General features: G+C 42.9%; 1 protein-coding gene across 1 annotated transcript in view; it reads left to right on the forward strand.

The window, feature by feature from the left end:
* LOC115142668 (son of sevenless homolog 1) overlaps window positions 1–22892 on the forward strand; it is a 72060-nt gene extending 49168 nt beyond the window's left edge. Inside the window, 17 exon segments of the mRNA XM_029682304.2 lie at window positions 4296–4377; window positions 8591–8713; window positions 10777–10880; window positions 11083–11305; window positions 14793–14912; window positions 16416–16578; window positions 16803–16920; window positions 17254–17426; window positions 18001–18117; window positions 19180–19230; window positions 19971–20145; window positions 20148–20240; window positions 21775–21896; window positions 22144–22162; window positions 22165–22428; window positions 22431–22566; window positions 22568–22892. Coding sequence (XP_029538164.2) covers window positions 4296–4377; window positions 8591–8713; window positions 10777–10880; window positions 11083–11305; window positions 14793–14912; window positions 16416–16578; window positions 16803–16920; window positions 17254–17426; window positions 18001–18117; window positions 19180–19230; window positions 19971–20145; window positions 20148–20240; window positions 21775–21896; window positions 22144–22162; window positions 22165–22428; window positions 22431–22566; window positions 22568–22718 — 2234 coding nt within the window. The 3' untranslated portion in view covers window positions 22719–22892.
* Window positions 22893–24670: the final 1778 nt, after the last annotated feature.

A 24670-nucleotide genomic window follows, 5' to 3' on the forward strand; every position in this document is an offset into this window, starting at 1 on the left:
ACACGGCAGTTGGAACCAAAAATATCAAATTTGGACTCACCAGACCAAAGGACAAATTTTCACCCGTCTAATGTCCATTGCTCGTGTTTCTTGGCCTAAGCAAGTCTCTTCTTATTACTGGTGTCCTTTTAGTAGTGGTTTCTTTGCAGCAATTTGACCATGAACACCTGATTTCACGTAGTCTCCTCTGAACAATTAATGTTTGTCTGTTACTTAAACTCTGAAGCATTTATTTGTGCTGCAATCTGAGGTGCAGTTAACTTCAATGAACTTATCCTCTGCAGCAGAGGTCTTCCTTTCCTGTGGCGGTCTTCATGAGAGCCAGTTTCATCATAGCGCTTGATGTTTTTTGCGACTGCACTTGAAGAAACTTCCAAAGTTCTTGAAATGTTCCATATTGACTGACCTTTGTGTCTTAAAGTAATGGACTGTTGTTTCTCTTTGCTTATTTGAGCTGTTCTTGCCATGGTATGGAATTGGTGCGCGATGTCTAATATTAAAGAAGTCTCAACGTATTGCTCGCCTGAGATATAGTACCTTATGATAAGATGTAGACCACACTATCTACCAAGAGAGTTCTCATCTATATTATTTGTAGCTGTCTATTTACCACCACAGACCGATGCTGGCACTAAGACCTCACTCATCCAACTCTATAAGGCCATAAGCAAATAAGAAAATGTTCATCCAGAATTGGCGCTCCTGGTAGCCAGGGACTTTAATGCAGTCAAACGTAAATCAGTTTCACCAGATTTTTACCAGCATGTCACATGTGCTACAAGTGGGGGAAAAAAACTCGGGACCACCTTTACTCCACACACACAGATGCAAACAAAGCTCTCCCCCGCCAAATCTGACCATGATTATATCCTTTTGATTGCTGCTTACAAGCAAAAACTAAAGCGGGGAGTACCGCAGGGAGTACCAGTGAATCGCTCAATACGGAAGTGGTCAGATGACGCAGATGCTACGCTACAGGGTTGATTTGCTAGCACAGACTGGAATATTTTTTGGGATTCATCCAATGGCATTGAGGAGTATACCACCTCAGTCATTGGCTTCATCAATAAGTGCATCGACGACGTCATCCACACAGTGACCGTACGTACATATACCAACCAGAAGCCATGGATTACAGGCAACATCCGCATCGAGCTAAAGGCTAGAGCTGCCACTTTCAAGGAGCGGGACACTAATCCGGACACTTACAAGAAATCGCGCTATGCCCTCAGACGACCCATCAAACAAGCAAAGCGTCAATACAGCATTAAGATTGAATCCTACTACACCGTCTCTGATGCTCGTCGGACGTGACAGGGCTTGTGGAAGGCTACCTGAAACGTTTTAGCCCAGTTTAACAATTTAAAGGCAATGCTACCAAATACTAATTGAGTGTACGTAAACTTCTGACCCACTGGGAATGTGATGAAAGAAATCAAATCTGAAATAAATCATTCTCTCTGCTATTATTCTGACATTTCACATTATTAAAATAAAGTGGTGATCCTAACTTGACCTAAGACAGGGAATTTTTACTAGGATGAAATGTCAGGAATTGTGAAACTGAGTTTAAATGTATTTGGCTAAGGTGTATGTAAACTTCCGACTTCAACTGTACATGTACAAATTACCTCAACTAACTTGTACCCCCGCACACTGACTCGGTACTGGTACCCCCTGTATTTATAGCCTTGTTATTGTGTTACTTTATTTATTTTTTACTTAAGAAACCTCTTGGAACTACCCATCCCGGATCCGGGAGAATTGTCATCAACTACACTAATTAGCATAGTGCAACGGTCAAGAAATATTACTAGAAAATATTCATATTCATGAAATCACAAGTGAAATATATTGGAACACAGCTTAGCCTTTTGTTAATCACCCTATTATCTCAGATTTTGAAATGATGCTTTACAGCCAAAGCAAGACAAGTGTTTGTAAGTTTATTGATAGCCTAGCATAGCATTATGTCCAGCTAGCAGCAGGAAGCTTGGTCACGAAAATCAGAAAAGCAATCAAATGAACCGTTTACCTTTGATGAGCTTCGGATGTTTTCACTCACGAGACTCCCAGTTAGACAGCGAATGTTCCTTTTGTTCCATAAAGTTATTTTTATAGCCGAAATACCTCCGTTTGTTGGTCACGTTATGTTCAGAAATTCCCCGGAAATAGCGGTCACGACAACGCCGGGAAAAAAATCCAAATTATATCCATAATATCGACAAACATGGCAAATGTTTTTTATAATCAATCTTCAAGGTGTTTTTCAAATATCTATTTGATAATATATCAACCGGGACAATTGGCTTTTCAGTAGGAGCGAGAGGAAAAACGACTACCTCTGTCTTTTACGCAAGAATCACTCTGAGAGCCCTCAGCTGGCCACTTACGCAATGTAGTCGTTTATGCTCATTCTTCAACATAAAGGTGTGAAATTACTGTAGGCACCTTAGGGAATACGTAGAAAAAGGAATCTGGTTGATATCCCTTTCAATTGCCAATAGGGGTGCATGGGAACACAACGGTTTCAAAATAAGAGGCACTTCCTGATTGGATTTTCCTCAGGGTTTCGCCTGCAATATCAGTTATGTTATACTCACAGACAATATTTTGACAGTTTTGGAAACTTTAGTGTTTTCTATCCTAAGCTGTCAATTATATGCATATTCTAGCATCAGGTCCTGAGAAATATGCGGTTTACGTTGGGAACATTATTTTTCCAAAAATAAAAATAGTGCCCCCTAGTTTCAAGAGGTTAAGAAAATGTTTACCAAATTAACTAAACTCTTCTTGAACTGCACTGTTGGTTAATTATGGGCTTGTACGTAAGCATTTCACGATAGTCTCCACTTGTTGTATTCGGCGCATGTGACAAAGTTTGATTTGATTCTGCATTTTACCAAATAGAGCTATCTTCTGTATACCACCCCTACTTTGTCACAACACAATTGATTGGCTCAAATGCATTAAGAAGGAAAACAATTCCACAAGGAAACTTTTAACAAGGAACACCTGTTAGTTGAAATGCATTCCAGGTGACTACCTCATGAAGCTGGTTGAGAGAATGCCAAGAGTGTGCAAAGCTGTCGTCAAGGCAAAGGGTGGCTACTTTGAAGAAACTCATATAAAATATATTTTGATTTGTTTAACACTTTTTTTGGTTACAACATGATTCCATATGTTATTTCATTGTTTTGATGTCTTCACTATTCTACAATATAGTAAAAAATAAAGAAAAACCCTTGAATGAGTAGGTGTCCACACTTTTTACATGTGTGTGTGAGAAATAAGTTACAAAGGTTTGGGATGGTAAACCGTGTTCAGTGTAAACTTGAATGATTAAATCCAGATATAACATATGCAGAAAAGATCATGGAGCTGTATTGTTTTTTAATAAGATCTTCTTTGAGAACTAACAACCACCAGAATAAAAACTAAACTGCCAGTGAGAATCTAAAATTTTGTTTTAAAGTTTGAGTCACTCCGATAGCATAAGAACACAACATAAGCCAAGGCAAAACATGTGTAAAATTGCAGGAAGTTAACATTAAAGTAACTGCCCAGTGAAAATGTAACTTTTTATAAGTTCGTATTCTGTTGAGTCATACCCAAGTAATGTTGTTGACTTGTCCTACAGTATACTTGTATGTGTGGCCAAAGCCTAGGAGAAACACTGCAGTGTGTATGTCGGTGGTGGGAAGGGCAGGCGGGTAATCTATTTTTAAGCGTGTGTGTGGTGGAGTGGCAGTTGCGTGCGTCAGAGCAGCGTCTGTTTCCTGGCTGAAATGGTTCCAGGCCGATTGTTTGTAAATCCACACTGAGGCAGCTATTGTCCCCCCCACTGCCCGCCAGGCCCGGCGAAAGGGCTTGGACAGATCCATCATGTGAACCACGAGCTAACGATCCTGTTTGGACTGCAGAAGATCTAGCCCTTGCTAGGTGCCCTGTAGCTCACACTCCAAGGCCCGCATAACCACAGCATCCGCACTCCTAATATACACACAGACCTGGGTCATGTTCACTTGGGAATGTTTGACATCTTTCTTATTGGACAAGTCGAGTTGTCGACCATGTTTCAGTCCGTTTTTTTCTGTTTGGTGCCTAATAATACGCATGACATTGGTTAGCATATCTTAGACTGTTAACTGAAAAGTTATAAGATATCTAGCCGGCAAACAGTAGCAAATTTAAATCGGGATCACTGAAAGTCATGAAAGAAAAATAGATACTTGCACACTGCTGGGAATGATTAACAAAATGGCTGACAATCCCATTGTTTTTCCTTCTTGCAGATCCAAATTTTGTCCGAACATTTCTAACAACCTACAGGTCCTTCTGCAAACCTCAGGAGCTGCTGGGTCTTCTTATGGAGAGGTGAGAATGTTGATGCCATTCTACGATTTGGGCTCCACTGTTATTATTCTATGAAGAACCGCCTTTGTCTAATATTGTATCATATTTTTCAACATCAGATACATTGCCTTTTACTTCGGAAAATGTTTTCAGTCAACAAGATTATTTGTCCGTGCTCGTTGACTCTGACCTTTGTCAGAACAAAGACAGAGATGTATTTATCATGGACAATATATTCCTATATACATTTATAGAAACTAGGGCTGTCCCTGACTAAAAAATCTTGATCAACCGAGAGTCCTCTGTTTCGACCGATCAATTGGTCGACATTTTTAAACGTGTATTTTTCCATATTTTAAACGTATTTTGACTTTTTTAATAAAATCAACTATATGTAGCTTGTCTGATGCTTTAAGTACACTGTTTGATCAAATAATTGAGACGCACAAATCACTCAAAGAAAAAAAAAACTGTGCCGCCCTCCTCCCTCTGCTGCTGGCCTTTGCAGATAATAGGCTACAGCAGGGGTCGGCGACCTTTTCCATTTGGAGTGCCAATTTATGTTAGCATTTCTACCGTTCTGCGTGCCAGTTAGGATTATCAATTATCAAAACAAACGGTTTCATTTAATTTATAATAAAGTCTTCATATCTCAAAATCTTTGCCATGTGGTTCATCTAAGTTCTATCTAAATGAATATTAAACAAATCTAAAAGTAACTTATATTGCCATTGCCAACTCTGTAAAAAATAGGCTACATAAAGCCAACAAATTATAACATTGCTGCCTGCAGGTAGAAAATATCCTGATATAAGAAAATGTATATCCTATAAATCACATTGGCTACGTATGGCCGGTCTGTATCGAACTTGAAACATTGTATCAACCAGGCCAGTAGTTTCCAAACTTTTTATAGTCCCGTACCCCTTCAAACATTTAACCTCCAGCTGCCTGCCCCCTCTAGCACCAGGGTCAGCGCACTCTCAAAGGTTGTTTTTTGCCATCATTGTAAGCCTGCCACACACACTATACAATACATTTAGAATGAGTAGGAATTTTTGTCACAACCCGGCTCGTGGGAAGTGACAAAGAGCTTTTATAGGGCCATGGCACAAATAATATAATAATAATCAATCATCTTTATTTAATCATATTACATATAAAACCTTATTTGTTCATTGAAAATTGTGAATAACTCACCACAGGTTAATGAGTAGGGTGTGCTTGAAAGGATGCACATAACTCTGCAATGTTTGGTTGTATTGGAGAGTCTGTCTTAAATAATTCTCCACTCAGTCTGTGCCTGTATTTAGTTTTCATGCTAGTGAGGGCCGAGAATCCACTCATAGGTACGTGGTTGCAAAGGGCGTCAGTGTCTTAACAGCGAGATTAGCCAAGACAGGACGCTCTGAGCACAGCCCAATCAAGAAATCTGGCAGTGGCTTCTGATTTAAGTAACATTTTCACAGAACTGCTTGTTGCAATTTTGATGAGGCTCTCTTGTTCAGATATCAGTAAGTGGACTAGAGGCAGGGCATGAACGGGATAACGAATCCAGTTGTTAGTCATCCGTTTCGGGAAAGTACCTGTGTAATTGCGCACTCAACTCACTCAGGTGCTTCTCTATATCACATGTTAAATTGTCCGTAAGCTTGAGTTCATTTGCCCTCAAAAAAATCATATAGTGATGGAAAGACCTGTGTGTTGTCCTTGTTAATGCAGACAGAGAAAAGCTCCAACGTCATTATCATAACCTCAATTTTGTCCCGCACATTGAATATAGTTGCAGATTGTCCCTGTAATCCTAGATTCAGATCATTCAGGTAAAAAAAAACATCACCCATAGAGGCCAGTCGTGTGAGAAACTCGTCATCATGCAAGCGGTCAGACAAGTGAAAATTGTGGTCAGTAAAGAACTTTAAGCTCGTCTCTCAATTTTTAAAAAGTGTCAACTTTGTCCCTTGATAACCAGCACACTTCTGTATGTTGTAAAGGCATTACATGGTCGCTGCCCATATCCATTGCATAGTGCAGAAAAAACACGAGAGTTCAGGAGCCTTGCTTTAACAATGGTAACCATTTTCCCTGCAGTATCCAACACGTCTTTCCAGCTGTCAGGCATTCCCTTGGCAGCAAGAGCCTCTGGGTGGATGCTGCAGTGTACCCAAGTGGTTTCGGGAGCAAATGCTTGCACGAGCTTTACCACTCCACTATGTCTCCCTGTCTTGGCTTGCGCCATCAGTACAGATACCAACATGAGCAGCAGCTACGTTTGGCTCCATACAGACTGTTAGTGGAATTCCATTTACATTTAAGTCATTTAGCAGACGCTCTTATCCAGAGCGACTTACAAATTGGTGCTTTCACCTTATGACATCCAGTGGAACAGCCACTTTACAATAGTGCATCTAGGTCTTTTAAGGGGGGAGAAGGATTACTTTATCCTATCCTAGGTATTCCTTAAAGAGGTGGGGTTTCAGGTGTCTCCGGAAGGTGGTGATTGACTCCGCTGTCCTGGCGTCGTGAGGGAGTTTGTTCCACCATTGGGGGGCCAGAGCAGCGAACAGTTTTGACTGGGCTGAGCGGGAACTGTACTTCCTCAGTGGTAGGGAGGCGAGCAGGCCAGAGGTGGATGAACGCAGTGCCCTTGTTTGGGTGTAGGGCCTGATCAGAGCCTGGAGGTACTGAGGTGCCGTTCCCCTCACAGCTCCGTAGGCAAGCACCATGGTCTTGTAGCGGATGCGAGCTTCAACTGGAAGCCAGTGGAGAGAGTAACAGTTAATGTGATTGGATGTTAATTATTTGACTTGGCTACCTGTATTTGACATTGTGTTGTTATTTTGCTGAACACTAGATGGTTTAATTTTATTTTTGGCAGTGAAACGAGGCTTCTCAGGCAAAATAAAAATGTCACCTAAATGTATAGCCCCGTTGGGCTGTTTGAAAATGCGGGAAAAAAAAATATATATATATTATTATATTTTTAAAAAATGACTATCACATTTTTATTTTGCGTACCCCCGATGGCATTGCGTACCCCAGTTTGGGAATACCTATACTAGGCTATCAACTGGATCCGGGCCCGATGCTCGCGCTAGCAAACTTGTAACATTTTATAAATTATTCTGGGCCCTCAGTTTCTTGCGCCAGTGAACTTGGGACAGACACACAGCTGTAAGCTATTTGTGCAAGGGATAAGAAGTAATTAGGTATTTTATGATGTTTGCACTGGATCAGAACATTACATTTTTCCCTTTCATGCTGAGGGATTCGATCGAAAGGGAGAGAGCTGGAAATATTTTTCAAATATGTTGAGGAACCATTGTCATTATCAATAAACACACTTTACTCGCTGTTTGAGATGAAGAATAAATAACTTTGAGAAGCTCCACAACTAGAGAGTCGCAGTGGTCTAAGGCACTGCATCTCGGTGCAAGAGGCGTCACTGCAGTCCCTGGCTTCGAATCCAGGCTGCATCACATCCGGCTGTGATTGGGAGTCCCATAGGGCGGCGCACAATTGGCCCGGGTTTGGCTGAAGTAGGCCATCATTGTAAATACGAATTTGTTCTTAACTGACTTGCCTAGTTAAATAAAGGTAAAATAAAACATTTGTGATGGTGAGTTAAGACAATCAGACATTTTTTCTCACATGTAGGATAGGTTGTGAGCTCTGCAAACAAAACAACTTGTCCCCTCCGACGATGAGAACGGTAAACATCTGTAATAATGATATATTGAATCCATTAACAGAAATGACTGTAACCAAACAAACATTATAGATTAGAAATTGAGAATTAACAGTAAATGTACTACTCTGCTGATGATCTATGTAATTGGGGGATTGCGCGCAAAATGTCAGGAAAGAGACATTGTGCAACTTAGCCACACTCCCCTTCTTGGATCACCGCGGCCTCTGCATATTCCACTAAGGCATGCGTGAATCAGACAGGTGTCTTGTATGCCATGAAAAATATATATATGTTCGCGACTGCTCCGCTCAAAAAATCCCGGCTGACCAGCAGCCTATCGACCAAACAATCAAACAGTTAACTAAATGGCATCAGTCGTGGTAGAAACATACCTAGGTGTTCAAACATTTCGAATTATACCAATCTTTATTGTTGCCATCTAGTGTATAACAATCACCATCTACTGTCTGGTTTAAAGGTGTCTCCCAGATTCCACACTACTGTCTTTTCTCGGTTGTGATTTTGTTTTCCGGAACCTTCCAGGTTTGAAATCCCAGAGCCAAAGCCCACAGAGGCAGACCAGATGGCCATAGAGAACGGAGACCAACCTCTCAGCGCCGAACTCAAACGATTTCGCAAGGAGTTTGTCCAGCCAGTCCAACTCCGGTACCTCTCCACACCTCCCAATTTACCATACCTAATTCCAGAGGATGTGTTCATTAGGGACTGTAACAGAACATGTGACAGCAAAAAAGTTGAGGTAGCCCCTGTCTGTTTTTCATTTTGGTGCCTAATGAACATGACCTAGGGGTCAACAAAACATCCTGGTTTTCTTGTGATCCTTATGGTGCCACATGGAGGGTAGTCTGTCCTGATTAGCAGAGAAAGGTTTCAAACTGTTTCAATGCTGGGTTGAAACAGAAGCATGCACTTTTTTTCTCTTTTTTTTATATACAGTGCATTCGGAAAAGTATTCAGACCCCTTCCCCTTTTCCACATTTTGTTACATTACAGCCTTATTCATTACAGCCTTTTTTATCCTCATCAATTTACACGATACCCCATAATGACAAAGCGAAAACAGTCAATTTTTTTATTTTTTTGCAAATGTATTTAAAAAAATAAATAAACAGATGCCTTATTTACACAAGTATTCATAGCCTTTGCTATGAGATGTGAAATTGTGCTCAGGTGCACCATGTTTCCATTGATCATCCTTGAGATGTTTCTACAACTTGATTTAAGTCCACTTGTGGTAAATTCAATTGATTGGACATGATTTTGAAAGGCACACACTTGTCTATATAAGATCCCACAGTTGACAGTAAATGTCAGAACAAAAACCAAGCCATGAGGTCGAAATAATTGTCTGTAGAGCTCAGAGACAGGATTGTGTCGAGGCACAGATTTGGGGAAGGTTACTAAAAAATGTCTGCAGCATTGAAGGTCCCCAAGAACACAGTGGCCTCCATCATTCTCTTCTTAGAACTGGCTGCCTGGCCAAACTGAGCAATCTGGGGAGAAGGGCCTTGGTCGGGGAGGTGACCAATAACTTGATGGTCACTCTGACAACGCTCCAGAGTTCCTCTGTGGAGATGGGAGAACCTTCCAGAAGGACAACCATCTCTGCAGCACTCCACCAATCAGGCATTTATGATAGAGTGGCCAGGCGAAAGACACTCATCAGTAAAAGGCACATGACAGCCCTCTCAGACCATGAAGGACGCAGACCATCCTTGATGAAAACCTGCTCCAGAATGCTCAGGACCTCAGACTAGTGTGAAGGTTCACCTTCCAACAGGCCAACGACCCAAAGCACACAGCCAAGACAACACAGGAGTGGTTTTGGGACAAGTCTCTGAATGTCCTTGAGTGGCCCAGCCAGAGACCAGACTTGAACCCGATCGAAGATCTCGGGAGATACTTGACAATAGCTGTGCAGTGACGCTCCCCATCCAACCTGACAGAGCTTGAGAGGATCTGCAGAGAAGAATGTGAGAAACTCCCCAAATACAGGTGTCCCAAGCTTGTAGCGTCATACCCAAGAAGTTTCGAGGCTGTAATTGCTGCCAAAAATGCTTCAAGAAAGTACTGAGTAAAGGATCTGAATTCTTATGTAAATGTTATGTTTTTGTTTATAATTTTTTTATAAATGTGCAAACATTTCTAAAAACCTGTTTTTGCTGTGAAAAACCATTGTGGACAAAGTCAAGGGGTTTGAATACTTTCCGAATGCATTGTAAATATTGTTTTGTAAATATATATAATTTTTTAATGCAAATATTTCACTACTTTATTATTTTCCACTAACCCTGTCACCCCTCCCCTAATTGGAGTAAACTAATGGACAACAATACTCAGGCTTCACTTCAGGTTATACATACTACATAGATTTCACAGACAATAGATTTTACGTTATCTTTTTTGTTGGTTTTTAGTCCCAGCCTTCAGCTACCCTCAACCCTTCCCATCTCTCTCTGAAGAACATGGAGTTTTCATTTCTAGCTGCCATATATTTTTCCAGCATGCACTCTTTGTAGTTCTCAATCTGTGGCTTTCTTGTCTCTTATCAGTTAACTCATCTCTTTCCCAGTATTTTAGGAGTTGGTTTAAGTTGCTAATCCAGGGTCAGATTTATTTAGTTTTTAGGTCAGGATTTGTAGTTAGCAGTTACGGACCAGCAAGAGACCGCTATCTAACTGGTTTTGACCTACCCTCTCTTCCTGCAGAGTACTGAATGTATGTCGCCACTGGGTGGAGCACCACTTCTATGACTTTGAGCGGGACTGCCAGTTACTGAAGCGTCTGGAGGAGTTCATTGCATTGGTGCGAGGTATGTGTGGATGGGGACAAGGACTTTCTCTTCTCCTCCCGTTGCATATCCTCTCTTTTTGTCTTGTATTTTCTCCTATTTCTTCTTTTCCTCTCCCGTCTCTTATATTCTATTTTTCTAATTTAGTGTATTTTTTCTCTCCTCTCTTCTCCTTCACTTCTCTTCTCGGAGTGACAATCTCCCTCTCTGTGACCCCTCCCAGGCAAGGCCATGAAGAAGTGGGTGGAGTCCATCACCAAGATCATCCAGAGGAAGAAGCAGGCACAGGCCAACGGGCCCAGCCACAACATCACCTTCGAGACCTCGCCGCCACCCATCGAGTGGCACCTCAGTAAGCCGGGCCAGACAGACCAGTTTGACCTCATGACCCTCCACCCAATTGAGATCGCCCGGCAGCTCACACTGCTCGAATCCGACTTCTACAGGTAGGCCTACAGGACCGTATGGCCGTCCACGCCAGTGTTTTTTTTTAACTCCCATTCCTTTTTGTTCCTGTCCAGTACTAAGGCACCTCAATTTGTCACTGGCTTGATTACTTGGATCAGCTGTGTAAGTGTTGTCCTAGAGCAAAAATGTGATCCACCACCTGGATTCGGTCCTATGTAGCAAAATTTCAAATGGTGTCTTTTACATTGGATAAAAGTACAGACTCCGAGCTAGAAATGTGGATATCGTACACTCCAGTTGAGGAACATTGAGAAAGTCATTCTGCTTTGAATGTTGATAAACTTGTAACCCCACTTTTGAGAAAATGGCCCTTGAATGTTTTGGTACACCTACTTGGAGAGCTCTTCTTTGTCTACACCCATTCAGCATTGTTCACACCCTCTTAAGCCTTAGCCCAACCCATCTAAGGATGCACATTTGAGGCCATGTGATAAACCGGGTGAGAAGTGTAGTAAACAACAAAGGATTTCAAGACTAAAAGTGCTAAAAGTAGTAGCCTACAATAAGTAAGTTCCAGGAAAAAATACACTTCATCTAGTCCTTGTCCAATATCCTAATTTGGCTTTGGTGTAGGCCATGTTTTTCTTTACCATCTCTGGTAAACACACACTATATCAAATCAAATCAAATTGTATTTGTCACATACACATGGTTAGCAGATGACAAGCATTTCGCTACACTCGCATTAACATCTGCTAACCATGTGTATGTGACAAATAAAATTGGATTTGATTTATATCAAATAAAATCAAAGTTTATTTGTCACATGTACAGGATACAGAAGGTGTAAATGGTACTGTGAAATGGTTACTTGCATATTTGCAAGTAATATAAAAAACAAAGTGTCCAGATAAAAACATAGTGTCAATATTTGATCATTTATTAGATGATGCTTACCCAGACACACTTGCCTAAATTGATAGGCCATGTGAAAGAAATGCTATATCCACCCCCCAGCCACATCTAGCTAAGTGTATGGGCCACTATTGTCTAGACGTACACATGTTCATGAAATACAACAGATGGCCGTAAAATACAACAGATGGCTAGGTAGCGAGCTAACATTAAGCTATAACTAGCAATGTAAATAGTTTTCTGATTCAAATAATATTACTACAGATCATACACGTAACGTCAGCAAGCTAACATTCGCTAGCTAGCTAACAGTACACTTTAACTTGCAATGAAAAATGACTTTCTGACAAAATTAGAAACTTATAATATCTGAAAATGACTCTTACATGGATGAAATCTTGACGGCAGACTGGAACCATTTAACTCAGTTTTATTTGTAGCTACATCTTTTTTGGCCAGCGTTGTGTTAAGTCACTCCGGTTCACACTGACCGTGGCGTGTGCAGAAGTAGCCCATCACAACTTTTTCCAACTGATCTGTCGATAGTGCCTGCTAAATTCAGGGCATCAATGTTGTTGAGAAAAGTAGCAAAACTTTTGTAGTTCTCAATGGCTAATGTTAAAACTTTCAAAATCCGGCGCGGTAGAAAGGACTATCAATACATACTAAAGAGTTCAGGTTCTAGACAGAAGCCTGCTACATGGCAGACCAAACCAAACTCATCTCCCGGCATGTCCAGCCCACCCATCTCAGCCAATCATGGCTAGCGGGAAGGTTCCTGGCTTTTTCCGTAGCTAAACCAACTAGGCTTGTAATTTTAACAATTGAATTCGTATTTACAGATGGAATATACATTTTCTATTAAGGCACATGAACGTTCACATGTTCCAGAAGGTATTTCTGCCCAAAAACACATTTTGATAAAAAGTAAAAGACGTTCAAATGCCTCTCCTGTGAAGTAGTGACGTGCGACATACGCCTAGCTTCCTGAAATGGGGCACACGTGCTGTATTTGTTGCCTTAATACCAGGTGGGGTGTGAAGGGTGGAGGTGTTCCACTTTATTTAGTCCCCTAAATTCCCGGTAATTATTTGTTATCAATTTTGTTATATAATTTCATGTAATTAGAAAGTTCTCAGTGGTAGTAGGACTTTAAAAAACGAACAACTGTAGTTTGGGATGTTCTTTCGGGATTCATATCTTTGCAGTTGCACCCAGATCCTCCTAAGAGGTCGTTTACATTGGAAGATACTCCTTCATGGACATTTCAATTGATATTCTTATGGCTAAGTGATCCATTTTTTCCCCAGTGAATAAAATTGAGTTCATGATTCGTCACACTTGATGCAGTCTTCACTTTGGATCCAACTCTTGTCTGAATGTGTTTCTATGTTTTCCCATTTTGTCAGATTAAAGTTGTTTAGTACAATAGAGGACACATGCGCACACTTCTTCTCACATATACTTACACACACACGAACGTGCAGCACCAGAGAGGGGACGCAGGGACACACTTCCCCCTCTGACGTCGCTGGGCCTGTGGGAACAGCTAGGGTGGGCCGTACCCAAGGTTATCCCCTCACCTCTTTCCCACGCTCCGGGGTGAAGTTTCCCCTAGGTGCAGATCTATGATCAGCTTCCTCTCTCCCTATATTAACTGTAACCGTTAGTGGGGAAAATTCAAAACTGACCCAAGATCAGCATCTATGGGAAACTCAATGTATGTACTGTAAGAATATCAATTGAAATGTCCATGGAGCTGGTCCTCATTAATAGGTCACTTCATTACTCCCTATTTGTTTACTATACAAGCATCTGATTTACCTAACTTTGTTGTTGAAGGATAAAAACATGAGTTACAAAACGCATTCACAGGGTTGGTTAACTCTTAAGGTTCCTCGGGTCTCCACCGAATTAGGTCAATCCGCTTTTAGTTTTAATGCATCCCACTGCTGGAACAATTTACAGATCTCATTAAAACTGGATGTTCTGGTGCTGCTCGGATGTTGATTGAAAACCTAGTAGCTGAGAAATGTAACTGTTTATGATTGTTTATTTGCGTTTTGCATATTTAAGAATATATATATTAACACATTTACGCACATGTAGTTTTAAATGTGTATATTGATGTGTATTGTGTACACAGGGCTCCCCTGGAAAAGAGGCCCTTGGTCTCAGTGCAGACTACCTGTTAAACTAAAGTTCAAATAAAAACATTCACATATTCACCCTACTCCATTTCCTACGACAAGATCACAACACTTCGGCTCGGTGACCCAAAAATGGTCGCCGGTATTGTCTGAAAATCTTACCGCAATGCTGGCACAGAAAGCTCCTTTTGCTGCCAAGACTGGAATCGGTAGAAGTTTGCACCTGACCACTGACAGATTTTTAAAAATGTGTCATTTAACTAATAACGGTGGTCCTCTGTGGCTCACATGGTGAGGCTTCAATTCCTGCTGGGATCACATAAACATACAGTATAGTGCCTGCATACATTTTTTGTAAGTCGCTTTGGATAATGGCATAGAATAGTTAGGGTATATGGTAATCTCCTCCTACATATTTGGTTTGGAGAATTATTGACCTCTCTCTGACCTATATCTACAGGGCGGTGCAGCCATCAGAGCTGGTGGGCAGCGTGTGGACGAAGGAGGACAAGGAGCTGAACTCTCCCAACCTTCTGCGCATGATCCGCCACACCACCAACCTCACGTTGTGGTTCGAAAAGTAAGAGCGCCAATTTTGTTTTTTGGCAGCACAAAGAAGCGGTCCTCATGTGAAATGTGACCATGATACTCCTTACACTTGCAGTGTTGACCAAGCATTTTCTATGATGAATTTATGGCATGATAAAGTAAATTATGTAGCTGTTATGTAGCTCAATGTATACTGAACAAAAATATAAACAAGTATAGTGTTGGTCCCATCATAAACTGAAATAAAAGATCCCAGAAATGTTCCATAAGCACAAAAAGCTTATTTCTCAGTTTGTGCACTAATGAGTTTACATCCCGGTTAGTGAGCATTTCTCCTTTGCCTAGATAATCCATCCACCTGACAGGTGTGGCATATCAAGGAGCTGATTAAACGGCATGATCATTACACAGGTGCACCTTGTGCTGGGGACAATAGGCCACTCTAAAACATACAGTTTTGTCACACAATGCCACAGATGTCTCAAGTATTGAGGGAGCATGCAATTGGCAGGCTTGACCATAAGCCACGTCCAATGACATTTTATAGAATTTGTCAGTATGTCACAACCGCAGACCACGTGTAACCACGAAAGCCCCTCCACATTAGGGCTTCTTCACCTACGGGATCGTCTGAGACCAGCCATCCGGACAGCTGATAAAACTGAGCAGTATTTCTGTCTATAATAAAGCCCTTTTGTGGGGAAAAACTAATTCTGATTGGCTGTGCCTGGCTCCCCAGACAGTGAGCTTGGCTCCCAAGTGGGTAGGCCTTTGCTTCCCAGGCCCAACCATGGCTGTGCCCACTCATGTGATATCCATAGATTAGGGCCTAATGAATTTGTTTCAATCGACTGATTTCCTTATAGGAACTGTAACTCAGTGAAATAGTTGATATTGTTGCATGTTGCGTCTTTATATTTTTGTTCAGTATAGTCATGTCCTTTGCATAAAGATGTTATGAATGCTTTATGTAGGTGGCAGAATTTCACCCTAAATAAGGCTGTGATTACTCATAGCCTCCCTATCTTGATTCTAAAGGTGAAAAGGAAGGAAACATTTGGGACTGTTCTTTGTGTATGAGCTGCTAATCCCTGTCTGATTTTACACCAGGCTTGATATCTCCAGAGACTTCCTGATTAGTTTTCAGGGACAACTGAATTGGTTGAGTGAAATGTGTCCTTACACTGACTTAATAGCTCGCCATGTTACCAAATGAGGACTAACAGGTCAATATTATGTTACTAATTAAACACATTTGGGCGCATTAAAATGTACCAGTGCTTATTTTCTTGCCCCCACTTACCTTACGACAGCTGTGGAAGTTATTGACCGAACTATGCTGACCTGAGTCATGTTTATTAGGGCTTGCAGCAGAAAACATTTTGCAATTCAAAACAAAAATGTGTGTTTCTTGTTGGACAAATCCAGGTAGTCCCTCCATGTTTGTCAGTTGTCCGTTTGGTGCCTAATGAACACAGCGCTGGCCCCTGGGTTTAAATAGCATTTGTTTTCTATGTACTATGTTCTACACCAGGTGTATCGTAGAGACGGAGAACCTGGAAGAGCGGGCAGCGGTGGTGGCGCGTATCATCGAGATCCTGCAGGTGTTCCAGGAGCTCAACAACTTCAATGGCGTGCTGGAGGTGGTCAGCGCCATGAACTCTTCGCCTGTCTACCGGCTAGACCACACCTTCGAGGTGAGGAAGGCCGGAGGGGTTCTTTCTACAAGATTCTTTGGTGGTGGTGTTAGGAAATAGTACCAAGACAATGTTATCACAGTATCTGGCATTGCATGAATCCAATGAAAATTGCGGTACCAAATAAGTGCCTAGTGTTTGAGTATTGAAATGAGTACGTCTCTACGCATCTGTAGGACGAAATATATATTCTTGTTTTGACTGAACTTCTGCCCCCTTTCCAGCAAATTCCAAGCCGACAGCGGAAGATTCTGGAGGAGGCCCACGAACTGAGCGAGGACCACTACAAGAAGTACCTGGCAAAACTACGCTCCATCAACCCCCCCTGTGTCCCCTTCTTTGGTATGTTCTAGTGTTTCTCAACCTATTTGATACCAGGGACCAGGAAGCTATGCCCTCTTTTTTGTCAGGGACTCACAAATAATGTACAGGTTTTTTTAAATGTTGTATATGGCAGTACTGTGTGTCTAAGACAATTTCCCCCTCGGGAACTTTGAAGTTGATCCTGTCCTGTTCTATCCGAAGCTAGGGTTTTTCTTCTTTGGAGGACCACTTACATTAAAACTAGTGTTGGTTAACCATCTCGGGGACCGGCCAGCAACATTCCACGGACCGGTGCCAGTCCATGGACATCATCGCTCTGCTCTCTCATGTCTTTTCTTTCTCTCTCCTCAGGGATCTACTTGACGAACATCCTGAAGACGGAGGAAGGCAACCCTGACTTCCTGAAGAGGCATGGCAAGGAGCTGATCAACTTCAGCAAGCGACGGAAAGTGGCCGAGATCACCGGGGAGATCCAGCAGTACCAGAACCAGCCCTACTGCTTACGGGTGGAGAGCGATATCCGGGTGAGGAGCGAAAACAATGTCATACGTTCCGTTGAAGTCGGCTCCCACTATATGGCCAGCCCGCATAGTCAACATTTTTTGTAGAAATTGTAATAATTCTGGCTTTTCAGCATGGTCCAACCCATTGATGTTTCACAAACACCATTTAGTTACATGGAATATGAATGGGTGTAAATATGAGTAACACATGGAAGTAATATAAAACATTATTGGACTGTTTCCTTTTCACAATTTCAGCTCTACAGTTACCATGTACAGTTGACAGTTTGCCAAGTCATAGCAACCTATTAGTTTTTGATTAGATATACATTTAGTGGTGATCCCTGGCGTCAACTTTAGTCTCATTGACATCAGTGCATGACTAAGTGAAAATTCGACATAAGTGGAAGGTAGGATTCACCACTTAGTAGAGAGTTACTGCCACTCAGCTCCTGACATGTACTATTTGGTTATTCATCCAATTGTCCCCAATCACCCACACCCTTGTCTATCGTCATTAGGACAGCAATGTATATATCACGATGGATCATTCTTTCCATCTTTCTGACGACTCCCTCTCCTTTGTGTATCACAGAAGTTCTTTGAAAACCTCAATCCAATGGAGGACAAGGCAGAGAAGGAGTTTGCTGACTATCTGTTCAACAAGTCGCTGGAGATCGAGCCTCGGAATGCCCGGTCGTTGCCTCGCTTTGTAAGTGTCTTGTTCCTCTCCGATCTCACGGTTCACATGATTATCCTCTCTCGGACTCCCTATGCAGTTTGATCAGTTGTTGTATTTCAAAAATTTGTTAGAATGGACATTGGATCTTCATGAGTTCAGATGAAAAATACTTTTTCTCCACTATTATTATTATTTATTTTTTACATTTTAGTAATTTAGCAGACTCTCTTGCCCAGAGCGACTTACAGTAGTGAATGCATACTTTTTAGTAGTGGCCCCCCGTGGGAATCGAACCTACAACCCTGACATTGCAATTGCCATGCTCTACCAACTGGGACCAGACTGGGCCACACTTAAGCATGTATACTCCATGTATACTCTTAAGCAGTGGCGTCTCGTGAAATGTCCAACAAATGGGGCTGTAACTGACAATAAGTAGCTGACAAATAACGCTTACGTAAGTCCACATTTCCAAACGGAATGAGTTGCCTACTGTAAATGTTCAACTTCAACTTATTTGCTAGACTCACAAGCATATGGGAATACAGTAACAGACAAAAACTTGTGTCGTCTAGTTTTAGCTAACGTCATGGCTCATTTGACAGTCATCTTCTGTGTCTGAGCTCACTTCATACCTGACAACAGTCCAGTGTTTTTGTAGATCGTCGCCATCTGGTGTTCAGAGTGATAACTGAAAACCAGGGGCTCTTTGGATAGGTTCAGTAAGAGCGGCTAAAATCCTGTGATAATCAAATTGTATTGGTCACATACACATGTTTAGCAGATGTTATTGTGGGTGTAGCGAAATGCTTGTAAAATTTTCTAAGGACTAGAAGCGAGGCAGCCCTCTGGCTCTGTTTTTTTTGGTTCCGCTAGGGGTATAGGGATCGCTTTGAATTGCATTGAATGAGGTGGCTTGAGAAGCTCTCTGGAACGCTGGAACTACGCTGCCGATTACAGCAGCACATTTTCTTTTTGAAAACTCGATTTGTAATCTAAATGCAGCTATTTATATCCCCAAACTTGATATTATTACAATATTCTAGCATTATATACATTTTTGTAAATCCATTTTTATCTCATTGCTGCCAGGTGGGGCGGCGTCCGAGCGCCCTCTATGGACGCAACGCCCCTGCTATTAAGGTAGAAAAAAGACTGACAATTTGTGAGCAGAATTGATACCTAGAACATTTACAGGTAACTGCCAAAATAGAGGAAACACTTGAGGAAACGAAGGATATAAAGTATATTGACAACAGTTTCTTCCGCACAGGTATTCCTGAGCTAATTAAGCAATTAACATTCCATCATGCTTAGGGTCATGTATAAAAAATCCCATTTGCCCATTTTGGCTACCATAGCTAGAAGAAGAGATTGGTGACTTTGAAAGAGGTGTCTCAAAGGTGCATAGAGGGTTTAAAGTGCGTGTCAGCCACCAGATCTCACCCAATTGAACACTTGTGGTAGATTCTGAAGTGTCACCTGAGTCAGCGTTTTCCACCACTGTCAACAAAACAGCAAATTATGGAATTTCTCGTGGAAGAATGGTGTCACATCCCTCCAATAAAGTTCTAAACCCTTGTACAATCATGCTAAGGCGTATTGAAGCTGTTCTGAAGGCTTGTGGTGGCCCAACGCCCTATTAAGACACTTTATGTTGGTTTATGTATGTTGGTGTATATTTTGGCAGTTACCTATAGGTAACACACTAACCAGATAGTTCCCCAATCTTCCGACATTAATTTATCAATTAACTACCAGATAGAAAAGAACAAGCAGCACTTGAGGGCTGAAGGTCTACAGTTGAGAAGCCTTGACATTATAGTGTTGCCCTGACCCCTCCTTCACCTCTCTTCTCCCCCTCTCTCCCTTTCTCCTTCCAGCCCAAGAAGTACAACTGCCCGCTCAAGTCGCCCGGCGTGCGCCCGTCCTCGGTGCGCCCGGGCACCATGCGCCACCCGACGCCACTGCAGAACGAGCCACGCAAGATCAGCTACAGCCGCATCCCTGACAGCGAGATGGAGAGCGCCGCCTCTGCGCCCAACTCGCCGCGCACGCCCTCACGCCGCCGCCGGCCTCGGCCGCCTCCAGCTCCACGGACATCGGCAGCGTGTTCGACTCGCCCCAGGGCCCCTCCAGCCCCTTCCACTCCAGTAGGTGGTCCTTCGAGCCAGACGGGGAAGCAGCTTGAGTGGGAATCGCGGCGGAAGGGAGGGGAGGTTGGGTGGGTGGGAGCACAGCTAGAGCTTATAGAGAAAGTGTTTGAGAGTTAAACACAGTTTGAGAGTTTGAATTTAATGCTTCCTTCCTCCCCTTCTTGGAGAATTCACTGAGCTAAGGTAAGTGATTAGCTAGGTGAATGCAAAGTCTTCCACTTCTTAGCTTTCACCAATCCAGTCATGTCAGATCAGTGATTACTCCAAGGAAGGAAGGAAGAATGCATGCAAGACCAGTCAGAGTGCAATTGAGTGTTATCACTGTGAAATGTTTGGCACCGACATGGATAATGCCAGTATTCCAATTGATTTACAGTATATTGTTCTGAGTACAGCCAAAGGAACACAACCTCTTGTCCTAAAGATACTAACCCATTTTACATTACCCTGTAACTCACATTATACCAGTAACTTTCCCATTTTCAGAACTCCGTTGTAACAAGGCGTGTGTGTGGGGGGGGTGATGACACCCGCAGTCCTTTCAGAATTGTGAACAGTGAATACATTAATGGGTTAATGGGTGATAGGTCCAGTGGTCCGAAATGAAACTGGTCCATCCGCATCAGTCTCTCCTCCTCTCAGGGCCTTTTCTCTCTTTTCTCTCTTCCTGCCTCTCCCTCCGTCCAGACTGCGACAGCATCTTTGCCCCGGTCTCTTTACCACACGGCCCACGTTAGTATGACCCTCTCAAAGCCAGCCTACCTGTTGTCAGTGAATCCCCCCCACACCCCATCCAAGCAACTACATCAACTCGCCCCCCCCCCCGTCTCTCACTCATTCTGACCCTCTCAAGCCCAACTTGCCTCTCCCTACCTGCATGCAACTGACATCCACCTCATTGCTCCCATCTCCACCCACTGTTGCACCTGTCTGTCTCCACGGCAACGGACGCTAGTCTGTGTGTGCGTTTCGTAGCTCCAAGTAGACGTTGCCCACGGGTACAGCTCTAGGATCAGTTTACCTCTCTCTGAATACCGACCCTGACCAGGCTACTAACCAGTTAAACTGACCCTAGATCAGTGTCACCCCTTCTGTTCTCCTGTCCTGAATTCATTGTCACTGTGGGGTTTTGCTCTAAGCATCCGTGTACAATATCACTCTGTGGTGTGTAGTTAGTTATTGAAGTTGGTCATTGCCTCGAACATAATACTTTAGGGGTGTTGTTTGCATACCCTTCCCGAAAGGAGAGTGTCTATTACCCATCCATTCCTCATCCTTTATTCTAAATGTTTTCAATGCTTGTTTTTACTCCATTCTTCATGGGCCTGAATGTCTGGAGATATTGTCTGATTTAAGCCATAGGAACCAGTCAAGTGCCAAGCAAAAGAGAGAACTCCCCCAGACACTCAGTTGCCCATCCCTGAGTTGTAGAGCCCTGTATGGGATGAATTTGGGGAATTGGGGTTAAATATGTGTAATTACTCTCTTCCTGTAAGACTTCATTTGAGTTCCTGATTTCCTTCTATTCCAGGGTCCTCCTCAGTTTCCTCCATGGTGAGTCTCCACAGGAGCACTGAAGACGCCACCGTCCCCCCACCTGTGCCCCCTCGCAGACGCCCCGAATCCGCCCCCGCTGAATCTTCCCCTTCGAAGGTGACTCTATTTTGACATGTTTGCTACCTAAAGTTCTGAGGCTGTACCATTAGGAGGATTCTCGATTGATTTATTCAAGAGTGTAGATGTGGAATGCTAAATATCCAATGAAACACAACTAAGTTGCACTGTCAGTTATTTGCTAGAGATTTAGATGACAATTTTGAGTTTGTCGAGTTGTTCTCCCACACTCTTCATAACGTTTGTGCTTCTCCTTCTTTCTCCTTTTCCACCTCTCACATTCCAGATGATGTCCAAGCACTTGGACAGCCCCCCGCCATCCCTCCGCGGCAGCCCACCACCACCAAGGTCTACTCGCCGCGCTACTCGCTCTCGACCGAGCGTACCTCCTTATCGGAGCCGCCTGACAGCCCACCCACACTGCCACCACGGGAGCCCGTGAGAACGCCGGACGTCTTCTCCAGCTCCAACAGCCCCCTGCACCTGCAGCCACCCCCGCAAGGCCGCATCCGCAGCAGCGAACCCACGCTGAGCCAGACCTTCTTCCCTCCCTCGCCGTTCGGCCCGCTCACCCCCCACCACCCCCGACTCCCTCGCCCTCGCTGGGGCCGCGCAAGCACCTGCCCTCCCCGCCCTTACCACTGCTGGGGCCCGGCGGCCCAGACTGCTGCGGCGACTCAGCCCTCCTCCCTCCGGGGGGTGCAGCTGGCCCCCTGTGCCCCCCGCCAGAGCACCAGCAGCGCTGCTGCCCAAGCCATCCCCAAGCTCCCCCCCAAAACGTACAAAAGGGAGTCGGTGTCATACCCGTCCCTTGCGCATCGAGACGGCCCGCCCCTGCTGGAGAATGCCAACCCCTTTTAAAAAGACTTGTGTATGTGATCTGGGGGAAATTATTGAACACTAAAGACTTGGACAAAAAACAACATTAATTGTGATGTTGACTTTGAGAAGAAAAAAAAGACAATACCAGTGTAGATTCTTAGCTACCTGGAAAAATAATCATGTGCCCTTATAAAAAAAAATACTTAAACGAAAGATGATTGTCCTTTTTCATTCGTGCAGACCATTTGGAGATTCTCTATAAAAATCATTTTGTGGGGGGTCTTACTGTTTTGTTTTGTTGTATGTGTTTGTATGTACAGTATGTCGTTTGTCATCGTCCAATGTTTATTTCATTTTTATTTTTTAAGTGAATTGATTGCAGCATTACTTGTCTATGAGCTCGGTGGCCTACCCATGCACATACAGCTTGAACCATAATAAACCTTGAACCAGGACCACACAAGTCCACCGCACGCTGGAGGATGGAACGATAAAGACTGCTGCCCAGTTTGACCAGACTCCAGGAGAAATCCACAAACTTAATAGTGTTTTAACTCCCTGTGTATGGGCTAAACGATCTACTAAAGTGGCCCATATTGACCAGAGACGGACCAGAGAGGACTCTAGCTATCACGGTGTTGCAAACCCATTCAACTCGCCCATAACAAATGTCTGTTGTTCAATCCACCTCACTCAGATGGAAAAAGGGACTTGGGAAATCATGTTAGGTAGGTTTTAAGGCTTTGTGTAGAGACTCAGTCCGGAGCGAGCTTTTTTTTTTTTTGCCAGTAGATCGACCAGAGTACCATGATTTAAGGCAGGGTTTCCCAACCTCGGTCCTGGGTGCGTGTTTAGTTGTTTTTGCCCCAGCACTACACAGTTGATTCAAATAATCAAAGCTTGATGATGAGTTTGTTAATTGAATCAGATGTGTAGTGCTGGGGCAAAAAAACTAAATGTGGGGGGTCCAGGACTGAGTTTGGAAAACCCTGATTTAAGGTACCCATCCACACCAAAGAGGTACTTTTCAAGAAACACAAGAAGTGATTGTTCTTAAGTTTGTGTTAGTACTTTTATGTTCTGATTCATTTCTGCCAATGAGTATGTAAAGATAATTACGATTTGACTTCTTTAAACAAGGGAATAAAAGTGTTTCTACCACTCTATGCAGTAGGTCCGCTATGAAACTAGTGAAGAGCTGGCTACGGTCCTGAATGCCCAGTTAGAATATATTTGTTTAATGATTCCCTTCCTTCAAAATGGTCACTGATCTGACTGAAGCTAATCGAGTTATGTACTTGGAGACCTTGCTCTATCAGTGACATAAAGAGTCTGTATGGAAATGTAGTTGCTAATTGTTTACCTCAAACTTCAGCTTGTGTATATGCCCCATACATGCAAGACTCATTTTAAGGTTTACATTTGTAATTTAGCAGACGCTCTTATCCAGAGCAACTTACAGTAGTGAGTGCATATGTTTTTCGTACTGGTCCCCCGTGGGACTCGAACTCACAACCTTGGCATTACAAGTGCCGTGCTCTACCAAATGAGCCACGTTACAACTTCTTAACTCATGAAACCACACAATCCTTAGTTTTAGACTACAATATGATTTTGCTCATGGGTGTCAGGAGATGCGCCCCATTCTGTCCAATGAGGTCATTTCTGGGCACGGTTCGATTTACACAGGTAATATTTCTGTCAATTCAGGGGACCCCTTTTGACTCAAGTGCACCACAGAGGCAAACGTTCCGTATAACCCCATGTTTAAAGGAAGGATGAAGGGATGCCTTTTTAAAGCATCCAAAAAGGGCCATAGCAAAATGCAGTTGAATTGCTGGCGCTACCTAGATGGCTAAATATGAATGACTAGCCACAGCGAATTGTCTTTGTCTTCATTTCGCTTGATCATGAATACAATACATTTAATCACAGGTAGACCACACTCCAGTCAAATGTTACCAACTCACTATGGAATGGTCATATATTAA

Source organism: Oncorhynchus nerka, linkage group LG15 (assembly GCF_034236695.1).
Source record: "Oncorhynchus nerka isolate Pitt River linkage group LG15, Oner_Uvic_2.0, whole genome shotgun sequence".
NCBI lineage: Eukaryota > Metazoa > Chordata > Actinopteri > Salmoniformes > Salmonidae > Oncorhynchus > Oncorhynchus nerka.